At 39.1% G+C, this 18,656-nt stretch overlaps 1 protein-coding gene across 10 annotated transcripts in view; it reads right to left on the bottom strand.

Annotated features, from left to right (window-relative positions):
• The window catches only part of sif (still life), a 1,536,257-nt gene that overhangs the window by 820,036 nt on the left and 697,565 nt on the right, over window positions 1–18,656 (bottom strand). For 9 of the 10 annotated variants that reach the window (XM_071677265.1, XM_071677235.1, XM_071677256.1 and 6 more), the window contains one exon: window positions 4,492–4,818. The exons of the other annotated variant lie outside the window; for it this stretch is intronic. In XM_071677265.1, the coding sequence (XP_071533366.1) occupies window positions 4,492–4,818 (327 nt within the window). The remainder of the gene's footprint in view (window positions 1–4,491; window positions 4,819–18,656) is intronic. 10 annotated transcript variants of the gene reach the window in all.

Genomic DNA, 18,656 nt, shown 5'->3' on the forward strand with positions numbered 1-18,656 from the left:
TTTGTGTATTGGTGCCAAATACTCCAATTTGTAATTGTCTGAAATTTTGCTTTCATCCAAACAATGCCCTATCACTAACAATATTGGTTTCACAATTGCTGCTTTTATCTTTTTTTAGGATTCATTTGAGTCCCAGAGATAAATTTGCACTTGACTGCTCAGTCCCTCTAATTATATAATTTTCCAATATCTCACCATCTGTGATTAAATTTTCATCATGTTTGTTAAACAGTTCATCATCTAATTTTCTTTATATTTTGAGTTGTATACCAATTTTTATTGTTCAACTAACATTCTGCATATTTTCCTAGGATAATTTTCATTCTGTCCTTGCACTTTAAAAACTCAATCTCGGATTTAGCAACTTGGGCTCCTATCCATGTTCTGTGTAAATCTCTTCATTCATTTGCTCTTCTCCTCTAGGGGATTTCATTTCCTCACCAGAATTTCTTATCATCTCATCAAACTATATCATCCTTCTCTTAACCATTTCATAATTTCTTATGCTTCTCTTGTCATCCAGTGTTTTGGTCTCTTCCATTTTGTAATGTCTTTCTTTTTGTTTGGCTGCTAGTCCAATGACAGTTCTTCTTAATATCTCAAAGAATATTTTCATGCTTCATAGTAGGTTACAGTATTGCCTTTGAAGATCTTATTTCAATTGGTATTTATATTCTTTTCACTGATTGCTCTCCAGTATGGTTTGTCATGCTGAGAATTTATGATGCTCAACCTGCTGTTTTCCTGGGCTGCTGTATCATATTCACAAATACGCATTTCTACAGTGTGCTGCTTTGATTTCTAAAAATACTGTGATATAATAAGTTTGTATCATTTACTTCTCCATCTGAAAACAGTGCCATGTTATTTGTAAGGATGAGATCAATCCGTGGTTTACCTGTACAAGGTTAAATAATTCAGTCTTTGAAACTGCTGTATTTCAATGGCTACTCTGTTATGCTTTTCTTTGCATTTGTATCTACATTCTACTGCTTTCTTTCTACTCAATAAAATGACAGCTACAGGATAAGATCATATAATCACCACACCAGATTTCTCTATTTTCTTCAATATTTCTTCAACTCTTGTTTTCTGATAGTCTGTATAATACTAAATCTGGTAAATTTGTGACTGGGATGCTCATCATGATTATTTCACATTTATTGTGATTCATCATTACTGTATTTGATTTTGTTCCAACTTCTTATGGAGACATTGCTCCACCACCCTCTATAAGGGGGAGGGGAGGGGAGGGGAGAGAGAGAGAGAGAGAAAGAGAGAGAGAGAGAGAGAGAGAGAGAGAGAGAGAGAGAGAGAGAGAGAGAGAGAGAGAGAGAGAGGCTCTGGGATGGGCTTATATAAAAAGGACACTGAAAGATAATGAAAGCCACAAACACAGACATGTATATAAAACAAGACAGTTTGAAATATGGAAAACAGAATGGGCTTAGGATAGTGACAGTGACATACAGAAAAAAAAAAGGTATAAAAAAAGAGATGCTAAAAGATACAAAAAAAAAGATAGAGAAAGGCAGGCCAGAAAACACTCACATATGAAATAGAAAGTAGTCTGTCAAAAAAAAAGTAATACTCAAAAGCAAATTACAGTTAAACCTCTGCTATCCAAAATATTTGGGGAGTCAGCCATTTTGATTAAAAATGTTTTGGATTTCAGTATATTTTCAAAAATATCAAACAATTCAGATAATGTGATATTTCAAAATATTTTTTCCAACTTGTAGATATTCTACATAGAATAAACATTACCATATGTTTGCAAATGACATTGAAGTATTTCATAAAACTGGCTTGATGTGCCTTAAGCAAGTCTTTTGCATAACTCCATTTTCTTTCCAAGGCTTAAAACATTCCACTCACATTTCGTGTGAGACGTAGATGGTATTGAAAAGCTGTTAGGCATTTGCTGACAATGCTTGAGATGGGACATTTTCACAACAGTAATCCATGGTCCACAAAATTCAAAAATGTGCAAGACCAGCACATAACGTTGAGCCAGAAAGCTCGGTAAACAATCATAAGCACTACAAAACACCTGGTGGTGAGTACAGCAATTATCGTGGTATGGTGCATTTGCAATATGAAATATTTCTATGTACATTTTTCATTGTTCACATTCTTTCAGATAATAGAGAGTGACCCACCGAAACTGAAAAATCACACGTTTAGAACATTTTGTTGTCTTGAATTACGGATAACAGAGATTTTACTGTAGTAGATGCTTAGACTGAGAAAGGCAATTTACTAGACAAGAACAGAGAAAATCAGACTGATAAAAGGAGAAACAAAAGCTATAAAAGGAGAAGAAATCATGGAAAAATGAGAACACATAAAGGAAGAAATATATGTTTGGAATGAGACTAAAGGCAAATGAATGAAAACTAGGATATGGGCAGATAACATGAGGAAACACAAAGAAATTGGCAAACAACTGATATATCAAGATAAGAAATTCAGGCAGATAATACCAGTGCACAGAGAATCATATAAAAAGAAAGATATATATATAGAGAGAGAGAGGCATACATAAAGAGATACAGATATGCAGGTGAGTGAAAATCAAAGGTGAAAATGAACAAAAATAGTAAAAAAAAGTGAAAAAAGCTCAATAGGTAAAGACTGACAACTAAGTAAAAGAACACAGAACAAAATTAGCCAAACACAAGAGACAAATAAGCATAGACATATAGACAATGACAGATGAAGAAGGAAAGAGGCAGATAGGCTCAAAGAAAAATAGACAAGGAGATACAGACAGACAGTCCATTTATACTGTATGTGCCATTCACTGGATTGATAGCTAGATGGGACATCCAAAATCATCTCAAAACATATCAATTCCTGTTCAACACACTTCATGATGATGAAGCCTCAACAGCAGTGCATGAAATATACTGCAAAAGCTTTTAATCCGACAGTTGTCAAAACTGCTTGCTCAAAAAACAGTGGTGCCCAAGTTGTACCAATGTGGACTGTTCTTTGTTTCAATGATGGTTCTCTCTTACTCTGTCCTTCATATACGATGTTACAATTAGCTATTTTCCTTATCTTATTGTTTTTTCTAATTACTTTTCTGTTTTCCTTTCTTGTATATTTACTTGTGCATTACCTATCATTTTTGTATGTACTGAGGCAAAGTTTAAAATAATTCTGTATCTTCATACCGTATAAGCTGTATAAACTGGACACCCTATCTCACATTCAGAGCAAATGGCATATGCAAATTTTCTTTCCAGCATTAGGACTGATGACTGTGTTCATTCTTTCAGGTATTAAGAACTCACAAGAAATACATGTAAGAACATTTGCCAGAGAATTCTTAACATTGGTTTGTCTACCAAATCAGTGGAGCAGAAATTCTAAATAGATTCAGGGATGCCTGAGCAGGCAAACAGAAAAGTAAAAGTATGGAAGCATGAAGAGATAAAGAAATCAGAAGTAAACTGAAACAATGGCAGAAGTATGGAAAGATAAATCTTGTAGAATAATGTTGAGTTTTAAATGTCCAGCAAACCAGGAGATACTGATGCATTTTAGATATGATCTCTGAATCAGAATATCTTGCAAATCATCATCTAGAGATATAATGTGACATTTGCCACAGAAATGAGCCATTAGTAGGCTACAGAGAAAACTGAAAATTAAGAGAGCATTTTGGTTGACATTTCACCCGGATGTTCTCATTTACAGAATAAAATCATTCAGTTGTTTTCTATTCAATCTCATATTTCACTATCCTTCAATAAGTGATGTTTTCTTATCAATGATTGTTTACCATTATTTCAATATTTTTCTGAGTTTTCAAGATTCTTAACTCTTTTCACCTTTGTATTTAATATGTACTGAGGAGAATCTTCTTTTAAAATATCTGTACTTCTCAGTACAGTCAATCGGCAACTGCTTCACCTATGTGAAATCTAGATATCAAGCAGGATTGTTCAGCATATGTTCCAATTACTGCTGTTGGGTCTTTAAAATCGGGTGTGGATTACTGGTAACCAAAATGACTGAATACAGCATGACTCTCAGTGTGCTACCTTGTTTTGATGATTAGGACAAAAAGTAGTTTTGAGGGTAGAGACAGTAAAGAAAACAGATAAATATAGTGAAGACTAAAAGCTCAAGAATGAGGCTGACAGAAGGTAGGCAACACATAATGAAAAGTACAAACTGATAAACAACAACAGATAAAAATCAGAAGAGAGATAAGAAAACTAGAAAGGATGTGGAGAAAGCAAAAATATAAGAGAGAATTATATGATAGAATATGAAAAAACAGAACTGATAAGTAAAACAGTAAGAATGATAATATTCTAAGAAAGTAGTGTTACTCATCAGTAAGAGGCTGATTATGGAAGATGGCGTGGATTAACAGAATAATGGGGAGTGAAAAAGAAAACATGAATGTACAGTAAGAGACCCATTGGAAGATAAGCAGCTGCTTTCAGGCAAGTTTTTCTGGTAGGAACTAACTTTTCCCAGGTTCAGCAGGGGGATGGACTTTAACATGAGGCTGCTGGAACTGCTGATACTGTTGTTGTTGTTGTTGTTGTTGTTGATGTAGTTGTTGCTGTTGTTGCTGTATCTGTTTTTGTTGTTGTTGTTGTTGTTGGTGTTGTTGTTGTTGTTGTTGCTGTTGCTGTTGCTGTTGTTGTTGCTGTTGTTGTTGTTGTTGTTGTTGTTGTTGTTGCTGCTGTAGTAATTTTTGCTGATAATGTTGTTGTATTTGTTGTTTTTGTTGTTGTAATAACATGTATTGCTGATTGTGTTTTGCAGTTGATTTCATGGCTCCGGCTCGTTCTGCAAGTGAAGCAGTAGAGCATTTACTAAATTAGTTACATATCCTTAAAATTGTTATCTAGATGGCAGAGGTTATCCATTGGAGAGATTAATTCCCAGGGACCAAAATACCATTTGTGTTACTAAGAGGGTTCTATCAAAAGTCACTAACCTAACTTTTACCTCATATGGATACCTATTTTGTACTCTGTTACATGGATTATGTGGTCAAATGCTCCGTGTTGGTTATTTCTAGAAACTTACCGACAATGTAAAAGTTGTGATTCTACCTGATGTCAGGGGAAGTTATCCCTTGAAAACTAACCACATATTAATAATGTTACTTCAAGTGATGTCAGTGGAGAGCAAAACACACGATGGAGTTAGTCACTGTTAGTTCACGCATCAAATAAAACTATTTGTAAAAGCTTTACCTAAGACCTCAGACTTTTTTATTCCATTAAGACGTGATCCAGAAGTTGAAGTTTGAGTATTAACAAGACAAGGAGTGGTGTCTTGTGTTTGATATTTCTTGTGAATGCGATCAATTTCACATAATAGCTTCAAACGATGTCTCTGATCATAGATTTTGGTAGCTATGTCTCTGGGTGATCCTACAGGTGTTCTGCGGGAGTGGCATAAACCCAAATGATGAGGAATGCCACTTAAGGAATTTCGTGGAGTACCACTGGAAGATGGCCTTGATGCTGATTCTTCAATGATGGACTCTGTATAGGCACTAAGTTCAATGTAGGCTATGTTCCTCATGAAAAATTGTCATCGAACATAAAATAATTTCAAGGAATACATCAAAAACATATAGAATAAATACAATCAGTTTCCAGTTATCTAACAGCCTAATATTTGATTACAAAAGCAAGCACTTTAATAATTCAAAATGATAAATATGGGCTATATAAAGATACCAATTTGCCTTATGAAATTACGTGTGATTCGAGACAACAGATTCTTATGACATGTACATACTCATGTATTCTGATAATACAGATTCTTATGATTTATATGCACACTTCTAAAGACCTGTAACTGACATCAAAAGGTAAAATTCAATTAATAACAATGCACAGAATAAATCTATCAAATTCCTATGCAGATGAATAAATGTTTCCACAAATATTTGGTATTATGTCATAAAGGGATATAAAAGAAGTTTGTTTACCTCTGTCCTTTTGTTACAGAGAGTGCTGAATTAAAACAAGTCAAAATAGTATGTGAATGCTTCCCTTATCAATCTCAATAAACTGCATGCAATCCATGAATGACAGAAGCTTGTATACCTTCCTATACACAGTTCATTTTTGCATACTTCTGGAAATGTTTACACTGAAATACTGAATAACATACCACATTACTTTATTTTCCCAATTCCCATCTTACCTTATTCATCTATATCTATTCTGATTCATCTCTCTCAAACCTACTCTTTTTGTCATTTGACACATTCATTTGTGATACCCCATTTTTACTCAGTTAAACACCCTAGTAGTTTATATCCCACAAATTTCTTCATTCTGTAAGTTCGTATCATTCCGCTTCTATTTCTCAGATAATCCATCTTAAATGCTTGCAGACTATGAGCCTTGCTACCATCATATGATCTAATTATAATTACATCATATTAGGGTAGTGCATATATGTGCAAAGTATCACAATACTTATTCACCTGTTGGCCTTATTATGTCCTTCATTAGTCTAAATAATGCTCTAGCAAGATATCGGCCTGCACTCTGTAATTATTACATCTGTTCTTTATACCATATCTTCCTTGCCAGGTACATACCCTCCATCACATAACATGATGATAACTCTATTTATCTATTCTTTAAACCATATCTTCCTTCCACACTAACATATTTTTTCTAACATACTTGATCACCATTTCCCGCATTAGTGAGGGAGCACCAGGAACACACAAAGATAGGTTGCATCTGCTCACATACATACTCTAGTTGTCATGTGCAATGCACCATAACCACAGTCTATATCTAAAAACAGGCCCTACAGAGCTTACCAAAGTTTACCTCAAGCATGGTTCAGTCCATTGACATCACATTAACCCCATATACCACAACAACCCTATTCACTTCATCCTGAGCATGCCATTCAACCTACTACATGCTCTGAACCTGATGGCTCAAAATACTTTTCATGTCATCCTTCCATCTCTACTTTGGTCTCCCCCTTCTACTTGTTCCATCAACTTCTGATACATATATCCTCTTTGTCAACCTTTTCTCACTCATTCTCTCCATATGACCATACTATTTCAGCACACCCTCTTCAGCTCTCTAAACCACACTCTTTCTATTACCCTTTCATTACATACTCGATCAAACCACCTCAAACCACGCATTGTTCTCACACATTTAATTTCCAACACTCCCATCCTCCTATACATAGTTTTACCTATAGCCCGTGCCTTACATCCATATAATCACCCATTTTTGCCCTTTCTGATAATGATCTCTCTTTCCACACATTATTCAGTGCTCCCATAACCTTTGACCCCTCATCCATCCTATGAATCACTTCCACTTCCATGGATCCATTTGCTGCCATGTCTACTCCCAGATATCTAAAACACTTCATATCCACCAATTTTTCTCCATTCAAACTCACATCCCAACTAACCCATCTCCTAACTCTGCTAATCCTCATAACCTTGCATTTATTCACATTTATCTTCTACTCCTTCTTACACACATACTTCCAAAATCAGTCACCAACTTCTGAAGTTACACACTCGAATCTGCCAACAGTGCTGTATCATCAGCAAAAAACAAATGACTCACATCCAAGGCTCTCTTATCCGCTGCTGCAGACTGCAAACTCATTCCTGTTTCCAAGACTCTCACATTTACTTTTCTCACAACCCCATCTATAAACAAATTAAACAACCTTGGTGACATCAAACATCCCTGCCACGAACCCAAAAATTCTTCACTTGGAATTATTCACTCTCCTCTCTTCCTACTCATACACATGCCTCACACTGCTTCTAGAAGCTTTCCTCCCACACCATATTTTCCTAAAAGTTTCTACAAGGCATCTCTATCAACCCTATCATATATTTTCTCCAGATCCATGATTGCCACACACAAATTGATCCCTTTCTGTATTTTCCACACACATTCTTCAAAGCATTCATCTGATTCACATAACCTCTACCACTTCTGAAACCACACTGTTCCTCCCATCTGATGCCCTGTACTTGCTCTCACTCCCAATTACTACTCTCTCATACTAATCACCAGGCGCATTCAACAGACTTATATCTCTGTAGTATGAACACTCACCTTTATCCCACTTGCCTTAATACAATGGCACTATTCATGCATACCACCAAACCTCAGGTACCCCACCATGATCCATAAATACATCAACCAACAACACAGTCACCCCATTTCCTAATAAATTCAACAGCAATACTATCCACTTCTGCCACCTTGCCACATTTCATCCTGTATAAGGCTTTCACCTCCTCTTCTCTCTTCATCAAATCACTCTCCAAGACTTTGCATATGATACCAACCCAAACATTCTACATCTGCCACTCTATCATCCAACACACTCAACAGTCCTTCAAAATGCTCATTCCATCTCCCCACTTCATCACTACCCGTTACTTCTTCCCCCTTTTCATCCTTCACCAACATTCCTATTTTGTCTCTTGTTTTCCACACATAATTAACCTCCTAAACACCTTATTTTCCCTGAATTCAGTTTATTGATACTTGCTCACCCCAACTCTCATTTTCCTCTTTTTCAACCCCCACACTTTCCTCTTGACCTCTTGATGCTTTCTCTCATATATCCCCTAATCATTTGCTCTCCTTCCCTGCAAGTACCACCTAAATGCCCCCCTTCTCTTTCACTAGCAACTTTACTTCATCCCATCGCTCACAATCCTTTTTCATCTGCCCACCTCCCACCTTTTGCATGCCACATGCATCTCTCATACATACCAGCACTGCTACCCTAAATATCTCCTATTCCTCACCCACTCCCCTTGCTCCATTTATTCTCACCTTTTGCCATTCTACACTCAATTTCTCCTGGTATTTGTTTACACACATGTCCTTTCAAAGTTCCCTTACTCACTGATGTTGTTTCCTCTTTTTCTAAAACCTTTACAAATCTAGCCTCCACAAGATAATGATCAAACATCCAACCAGCTACCTCTATCAGTACCTTTACATCCAGAAGTCTCTCTTTCACATGCCTTTCAATTCATATGAAATCCAATAATGTCCACTGACCATTTTTCCTACTCTCATCTGCATACTTGTGTATGTCCCTCTTTTTAAACCAGGTATTCCCAATCATTATCCTTTTTCAGCACACAATTCCATAAGCTGTTAACCAATTCCACTCATAATACTGAATAACCCATGCCCCCAATTAAACCTCAACTGCCATAACACACCTTCACATTCAACTCACCCATCGTTAATACCTAATCTCTTGCATAGAAACTACTCACACACTCATCCAGCTGTTCCCGAAAAACTTGCTTATCATTATCTTTCTTATCAGGGTTAGGTGCATAAGCCCTATTAATCATCTATTTCTTGCCATCCACTTTCATTTCTATCTACATCAGTCTAGAATTCATTTCCATAAACTTTCACACACTCCCACAACTCCTCCTTCAGGAAGTGCTACTCCTTCCCTACCACTTGTCCTGTCACCAACCTCTGATTTTGTTCCTGTGACAATTCCAAACCATTCTTCCCCTTTACCCCTGGGAATTTTTTCACATAAAGCCATACCATCTGGGTTTCTTTCATCAAACAAACTAACTATCTCTCCTTTCTTCTCATTTTGGTTTCAACCAAACATAGACGCTCCAGCCTCAGCTTTCGAGGAGGATGAGCACTCTTTGCTTGGTTTCTTCTGTTCCATCTTTCAGAAATTAAAGTACACGGAGCGGAAGGTTTCTAGTTCCTTGTTGCTGCCCCTCTGGTCACCTTTTACGACAAGCAGGGAATACAGAGGTAGAATTCTTTCTCCCCTACCCCAGGCTTACATGCTGCATGAAAACAACTGCATACAAATCAATCCTCTTCATTTCATGCCATCTGATCTGTCCAACTAATTTTTGATTGTGTTTGCTGAGATGGCATGGGCAACTGGATGCCTAAATCAAGGCCATCTCATTAATACTCTGTCTGTCTGTCTGTCTGTCTGTCTGTCTCTCTCTCTCTCTCTCTCTCTCTCTCTCTCTCTCTCTCTCTCTCTCTCTCTCTCTCTCTCTCTCTCTCTCTCTATTTACATTATCTATTTATTATACTTTATCACTGTCTCCCGCATTAGCGAGGTAGCGCAAGGAAACAGACGAAAGAATGGCCCAACCCAACCACATACTCATGTATATACATACATGTCCACACACACACAAACATATACATACCTATACATTCCAACATATACACATATATACATTTACAGACATATACATATATACACATGTATATAATTCATACTTGCTGCCTTTATTCATTCCCATCACCACCATGCAACACATGAAATGACAACCCACTCCCCCCACATGTGTGCGAGGTAGCGCTAGGAAAAGACAACAAAGGCCTCATTCGTTCACACTCAGTCTCTAGCTGTCATGTATAATGCACCGAAACCACAGCTCCCTTTCCACATCCAGGTTCCACAAAACTTTCCATGGTTTACCCCAGACACTTCACATGCCCTGGTTCAATCCATTGACAGCACATCGACCCCGGTATACCACATCGTGCCAGTTCACTCTATTCTTTGCACGGGTTTCACCCTCCTGCATGCTCAAGCCCCAATTGCTCAAAATCTTTTTTACTCCATCCTTCCACCTCCAATCTGGTCTCCCACTTCTCCACGTTCCCTCCCCCTCTGACACATATATCCTCCCTATCAATCTTTCCTCACTCACTCTCTCCATGTGGCCAAACCATTTCAAAACACCCTCCTCTGCTCTCTCAACCATACTCTTTTTATTACCACACCTCTCTCTTCCCCTTTCATTACTTACTCGATCAAACCACCTCACACCACATATTGTCCTCAAACATCTCATTTCCAACACATCCACCCTCCTTCGCACAATCCTATCTATAGCCCATGCCTCGCAACCACATAACATTGTTGGAACTGCTATTCCATCAAACGAAAGCATTTTTGCTTTCCGAGATAATGTACTTTATTTCCACACATTTTTCAATGCTCCCAGGACTTTTACCCCCTCCCCCACCCTGTGACTCACTTCCACTCCCATGGTTCCATCCGCTGCCAAATCCACTACCAGATATCTAAAACACTTTACTTCCTCCAGTTTTTCTCCATTCAAACTTACCTCCCAACCTACTGTACCTAATAACATTGCTCTTATTCACATTTACTCTCAGCTTTCTTCTTTCACACACTTTATCAAACTCAGTCACTAGCTTCTGCAGTTTCTCACATGAATCAGCCACCAGCGCTGTATCATCAGCAAACAACAGCTGACTCACTTCCCCAGCTCTCTCATCCACAACAGACTGCATACTTGCCCCCCTTTCCAAAACTTTTGCATTCACCTCCCTAACAACCCTGTCCATAAACAAATTAAACAACCAAGGAGACATCAAGCACCCCTGCTGCAAACCAACATTCACAGACAACCAATCACTTTCCTCTCTTCCTACTCATACGCATGCCTTACAACCTCGATAAAAACTTTTCACTGCATCTAGCAACTTGCCTCCCATACCATATATTCTTAATACCTTCCACAGAGCATCTCTATCATCTCTATCATATGCCTTCTCCAGATCCATAAATGCTGCATACAAATCCATTTGTTTTTCTAAGTATTTCTGACATACATTCTTCAAAGAAAACACCTGATCCACACATCCTCTACCACTTCTGAAACCACAATGCTCTACCCTAATATATATATATATATATATATATATATATATATATATATATATATATATATATATATATATATATATATATATATATATTTCTTTTTCTTTCATACTATTCACCATTTCCCGCGTTAGCAAGGTAGCGTCAAGAACAGAGGACTGGAGCTTTGAGGGAATATCCTCACCTGGCCCCCTTCTCTGTTCCGTCTTTTGGAAAATTAAAAAAAAAACCAAGGGGGAGGATTTCCAGCCCCCCGCTCCCTTCTCTTTTAGACGCCTTCTACGACAGGCAGGGAATACGTGGGAAGCATTCTTTCTTCCCTATCCCCAGGGATATATATATATATATATATATATATATATATATATATATATATATATATATATATATAAATATATAAATATAAATATATTACAGAGGTATAAGTGCTCAAATTACAGAGGTATAAGTTTGTTGAGTATTCCTGGTAAATTATATGGGAGGGTATTGATTGAGAGGGTGAAGGCATGTACAGAGCATCAGATTGGGGAAGAGCAGTGTGGTTTCAGAAGTGGTAGAGGATGTGTGGATCAGGTGTTTGCTTTGAAGAATGTATGTGAGAAATACTTAGAAAAGCAAATGGATTTGTATGTAGCATTTATGGATCTGGAGAAGGCATATGATAGAGTTGATAGAGATGCTCTGTGGAAGGTATTAAGAATATATGGGGTGGGAGAAAAGTTGTTAGAAGCAGTGAAAAGTTTTTATCGAGGATGTAAGGCATGTGTACGTGTAGGAAGAGAGGAAAGTGATTGGTTCTCAGTGAATGTAGGTTTGCGGCAGGGGTGTGTGATGTCTCCATGGTTGTTTAATTTGTTTATGGATGGGGTTGTTAGGGAGGTAAATGCAAGAGTTTTGGAAAGAGGGGCAAGTATGAAGTCTGTTGGGGATGAGAGAGCTTGGGAAGTGAGTCAGTTGTTGTTCGCTGATGATACAGCGCTGGTGGCTGATTCATGTGAGAAACTGCAGAAGCTGGTGACTGAGTTTGGTAAAGTGTGTGGAAGAAGAAAGTTAAGAGTAAATGTGAATAAGAGCAAGGTTATTAGGTACAGTAGGGTTGAGGGTCAAGTCAATTGGGAGGTGAGTTTGAACGGAGAAAAACTGGAGGAAGTGAAGTGTTTTAGATATCTGGGAGTGGATCTGGCAGTGGATGGAACCATGGAAGCGGAAGTGGATCATAGGGTGGGGGAGGGGGCGAAAATTCTGGGGGCCTTGAAGAATGTGTGGAAGTCGAGAACATTATCTCGGAAAGCAAAAATGGGTATGTTTGAAGGAATAGTGGTTCCAACAATGTTGTATGGTTGCGAGGCGTGGGCTATGGATAGAGTTGTGCGCAGGAGGATGGATGTGCTGGAAATGAGATGTTTGAGGACAATGTGTGGTGTGAGGTGGTTTGATCGAGTGAGTAACGTAAGGGTAAGAGAGATGTGTGGAAATAAAAAGAGCGTGGTTGAGAGAGCAGAAGAGGGTGTTTTGAAGTGGTTTGGGCACATGGAGAGGATGAGTGAGGAAAGATTGACCAAGAGGATATATGTGTCGGAGGTGGAGGGAGCAAGGAGAAGAGGGAGACCAAATTGGAGGTGAAAAGATGGAGTGAAAAAGATTTTGTGTGATCGGGGCCTGAACATGCAGGAGGGTGAAAGGAGGGCAAGGAATAGAGTGAATTGGAGCGATGTGGTATACAGGGGTTGACGTGCTGTCAGTGGATTGAATCAAGGCATGTGAAGCGTCCGGGGTAAACCATGGAAAGCTGTGTAGGTATGTATATTTGTGTGTGTGGACGTGTGTATGTACATGTGTATGGGGGGGGTTGGGCCATTTCTTTCGTCTGTTTCCTTGCGCTACCTCGCAATACGCGGGAGACAGCGACAAAGTATAAAAAAAAAAAAAAAAAAAATATATATATATATATATATATATATATATATATATATATATATATATATATATATATATATATATATATATATATATATATATATTTTAATTGCTTTGTCGCTGTCTCCTGCATTTGCGAGGTAACGCAAGGAAACAGACGAAGGAAATGGCCCAACTCACCCCCATACACATGTATATACATACACGTCCACACACGCAAATATACATACCTATACATCTCAATGTACACATATATATACACACACAGACATATACATATGTACACATGTACATAATTCATACTATCTGCCTTTATTTATTCCCATCGCCACCTCGACACACATGGGATAACATCCCCCTCCCCCCTCATGTGTGCGAGATGGCGCTAGGAAAAGACAACAGAGGCCCCATTCGTTCACACTCAGTCTCTAGCTCTCATGTAATAATGCCTGAAACCACAGCTCCCTTTCCACATCCAGGCCCCACAAAACTTTCCATGGTTTACCCCAGACGCTTCACATGCCCTGATTCAATCCATTGACAGCACGTCGACCCCGGTATGCCACATCGATCCAATTCACTCTATTCCTTGCCTGCCTTTCACAGTCCTGCATGTTCAGGCCCCGATCATTCAAAATCTTTTTCACTCCATCTTTCCACCTCCAATTTGGTCTACCACTTCTCCTTCCCTCCACCTCCGACACATATATCCTCCTGGTCAATCTTTCCTCACTCATTCTCTCCATGTGCCCAAACCATTTCAAAACACCCTCTTCTGCTCTCTCAACCATGCTCTTTTTATTTCCGCACATCTCTCTTACCCTTACATTACTTACTCGATCAAACCACCTCACACCACATATTGTCCTCAAACATCTCATTTCCAGCACATCCACCCTCCTGCGCACAAATCTATCCATAGCCCACGCCTTGCAACCATACAACATTGTTGGAACCACTATTCCTTCAAACATACCCATTTTTGCTTTCCGAGATAATGTTCTCGACTTCCACACATTCTTCAAGGCTCCCAAGATTTTAGCCCCCTCCCCCACCCTATGATTCACTTCTGCTTCCATGGTTCCATCCGCTGCCAGATCCACTCCCAGATATCTAAAACACTTTACTTCCTTCAGTTTTTCTCCATTCAAACTTACCTTCCAATTGACTTGACCCTCAACCCTACTGTACCTAATAACCTTGCTCTTATTCACATTTACTCTTAACTTTCTTCGTTCGCACACTTTATCAAACTCAGTCACCAGCTTCTGCAGTTTCTCACATGAATCAGACACCAGCGCTGTATCATCAGCGAACAACAACTGACTCACTTCCCAAGCTCTCTCATCCACAACAGACTTCATACTTGCCCCTCTTTCCAAAACTCTTGCATTTACCTCCCTAACAACCCCATCCATAAACAAATTAAACAACCATGGAGACATCACACACCCCTGCCGCAAACCTACATTCACTGAGAACCAATCATTTTCCTCTCTTCCTACACGTACACATGCCTTACATCCTTGATAGAAACTTTTCACTGCTTCTAACAACTTGCCTCACACACCATATATTCTTAATACCTTCCACAGAGCATCTCTATCAACTCTATCATATGCCTTCTCCAGATCCATAAATGCTACATACAAATCTATTTGCTTTTCTAAGTATTTCTCACGTACATTCTTCAAAGCAAACACCTGATCCACACATCACCTACCACTTCTGAAACCACACTGCTCTTCCCCAATCTGATGCTCTGTACATGCCTTCACCCTCTCAATCAATACCCTCCCATATAATTTACCAGGAATACTCAACAAACTTATACCTCTGTAATTTGAGCACTAACTCTTATCCCCTTTGCCTTTGTACAATGGCACTATGCAAGCATTCCGCCAATCCTCATGCACCTCACCATGAATCATACATACATTAAATAACCTTACCAATCAGTCAACAATACAGTAACCCCCTTTTTTAATAAATTCCACTGCAATACTATCCAAACCCGCTGCCTTGCCGGCTTTCATCCTCCGCAAAGCTTTTACTATCTCTTCTCTGATTACCAAATAATTTTCCCTAACCCTCTCACTTTCCACACCACCTCAACCAAAACAGCCTATATCTGCCACTCTGTCATCAAACACATTCAACAAACCTTCAAAATAGTCACTCCATCTCCTTTTCACATCACCACTACTGGTTATCACCTCCCCATCAGCCCCCTTCACTGAAGTTCCCATTTCCTCCCTTGTCTTACGCACTTTATTTACCTCCTTCCAGAACATCTTTTCATCTTTCTTTCAACCATTTGCCATTTCCCGCGTTAGCGAGGTAGCGTTAAGAACAGAGAACTGGGCCTTTGAGGGAATATTCTCACCTGGCCCCTTCTCTGTTCCTTCTTTTGGAAAATTAAAAAAAATAATGAGAGGGGAGGATTACCAGCCCCCCACTCCCTCCCCGTTTAGTCGCCTTCTACGACACGCAGGGAATACGTGGGAAGTATTCTTTCTCCCCTATCCCCAGTGATCTTTATATATATATATATATATATATATATATATATATATATATATATATATATATATATATATATATATATTTTGTTTTTTTGCCGGTCTCCCACGTTTGCGAGGTAGCGCAAGGAACCAGACGAAAGAAATGGCCCAACCCACCCCCATACACATGTATATACATACGTCCACACACACAAATATACATACCTACACAGCTTTCCATGGTTTACCCCAGACGCTTCACATGCCTTGATTCAATCCACTGACAGCACGTCAACTCCGGTATACCACATCGCTCCAATTCACTCTATTCCTTGCCCTCCTTTCACCCTCCTGCATGTTCAGGCCCCGATCACACAAAATCTTTTTCACTCCATCTTTCCACCTCTAATTTGGTCTCCCTCTTCTCCTCGTTCCCTCCACCTCCGACACATATATCCTCTTGGTCAATCTTTCCTCACTCATTCCCTCCATGTGACCAAACCATTTCAAAACACCCTCTTCTGCTCTCTCAACCACGCTCTTTTTATTTCCGCACATCTCTCTTACCCTTACGTTACTTATTCGATCAAACCACCTCACACCACACATTGTCCTCAAACATCTCATTTCCAGCACATCCATCCTCCTGCGCACAACTCTATCCATAGTCCACGCCTCGCAACCATACAACATTGTTGGAACCACTATTCCTTCAAACATACCCATTTTTGCTTTCCGAGATAATGTTCTCGACTTCCACACATTCTTCAAGGCTCCCAGAATTTTCTTCCCCTCCCCCACCCTATGACCCACTTCCGCTTCCATGGTTCCATCCGCTGCCAGATCCACTCCCAGATATCTAAAACACTTTACTTCCTTCAGTTTTTCTCCATTCAAACTTACCTCCCAATTGACTTGACCCTCAACCCTACTGTACCTAATAACCTTGCTCTTATTCACATTTACTCTTCACTTTCTTCGTTCGCACACTTTATCAAACTCAGTCACCAGCTTCTGCAGTTTCTCACATGAATCAGCCACCAGCGCTGTATCATCAGCGAACAACAAGTGACTCACTTCCCAAGCTCTCTCATCCCCAACAGACTTCATACTTGCCCCTCTTTCCAGGACTCTTGCATTTACCTCCCTAACAACCCCATCCATAAACAAATTAAACAACCATGGAGACATCACACACCCCTGCCGCAAACCTACATTCACTGAGAACCAATCACTTTCCTCTCTTCCTACACGTACATATGCCTTACATCCTTGATAAAAACTTTTCACTGCTTCTAACAACTTTCCTCCCACACCATATATTCTTAATACCTTCCACAGAGCATCTCTATCAACTCTATCATATGCCTTCTCCAGATCCATAAATGCTACATACAAATCCATTTGCTTTTCTAAGTATTTCTCACATACATTCTTCAAAGCAAACACCTGATCCACACATCCTCTACCACTTCTGAAACCACACTGCTCTTCCCCAATCTGATGCTCTGTACATGCCTTCACCCTCTCAATCAATACCCTCCCATATAATTTACCAGGAATACTCAACAAACTTATACCTCTGTAATTTGAGCACTCACTCTTATCCCCTTTCCCTTTGTACAATGGCACTATGCACGCATTCCGCCAATCCTCAGGCACCTCACCATGAGTCATACATACATTAAATAACCTTACCAACCAGTCAACCAATACAGTCACCCCCTTTTTTAATAAATTCCACTGCAATACCATCCAAACCTGCTGTCTTGCCGGCTTTCATCTTCCGCAAAGCTTTCACTACCTCTTCTCTGTTTACCAAATCATTTTCCCTAACCCTCTCACTTTGCACACCACCTCGACCAAAACACCCTATATCTGCCACTCTATCATCAAACACATTCAACAAACCTTCAAAATACTCACTCCATCTCCTTCTCACATCACCACTACTTGTTATCACCTCCCCATTTGCGCCCTTCACTGAAGTTCCCATTTGCTCCCTTGTCTTGCGCACTTTATTTACCTCCTTCCAGAACATCTTTTTATTCTCCCTAAAATTTAATGATACTCTCTCACCCCAACTCTCATTTGCCCTTTTTTTCACCTCTTGCACCTTTCTCTTGACCTCCTGTCTCTTTCTTTTATACATCTCCCACTCAATTGCATTTTTTCCCTGCAAAAATCGTCCAAATGCCTCTCTCTTCTCTTTCACTAATACTCTTACTTCTTCATCCCACCACTCACTACCCTTTCTAATCAACCCACCTCCCACTCTTCTCATGCCACAAGCATCTTTTGCGCAATCAATCACTGATTCCCTAAATATATATATATATATATATATATATATATATATATATATATATATATATATATATATATATATATTTTTTTTTTGCTTTGTCGCTGTCTCCCGCGTTTGCAAGGTAGCGCAAGGAAACAGACGAAAGAAATGGCCCAACCCACCCCCATACACATGCCTTGATTCAATCCACTGACAGCACGTCA

Source organism: Panulirus ornatus, chromosome 2 (genome assembly GCF_036320965.1).
Source record: "Panulirus ornatus isolate Po-2019 chromosome 2, ASM3632096v1, whole genome shotgun sequence".
Lineage (NCBI taxonomy): Eukaryota > Metazoa > Arthropoda > Malacostraca > Decapoda > Palinuridae > Panulirus > Panulirus ornatus.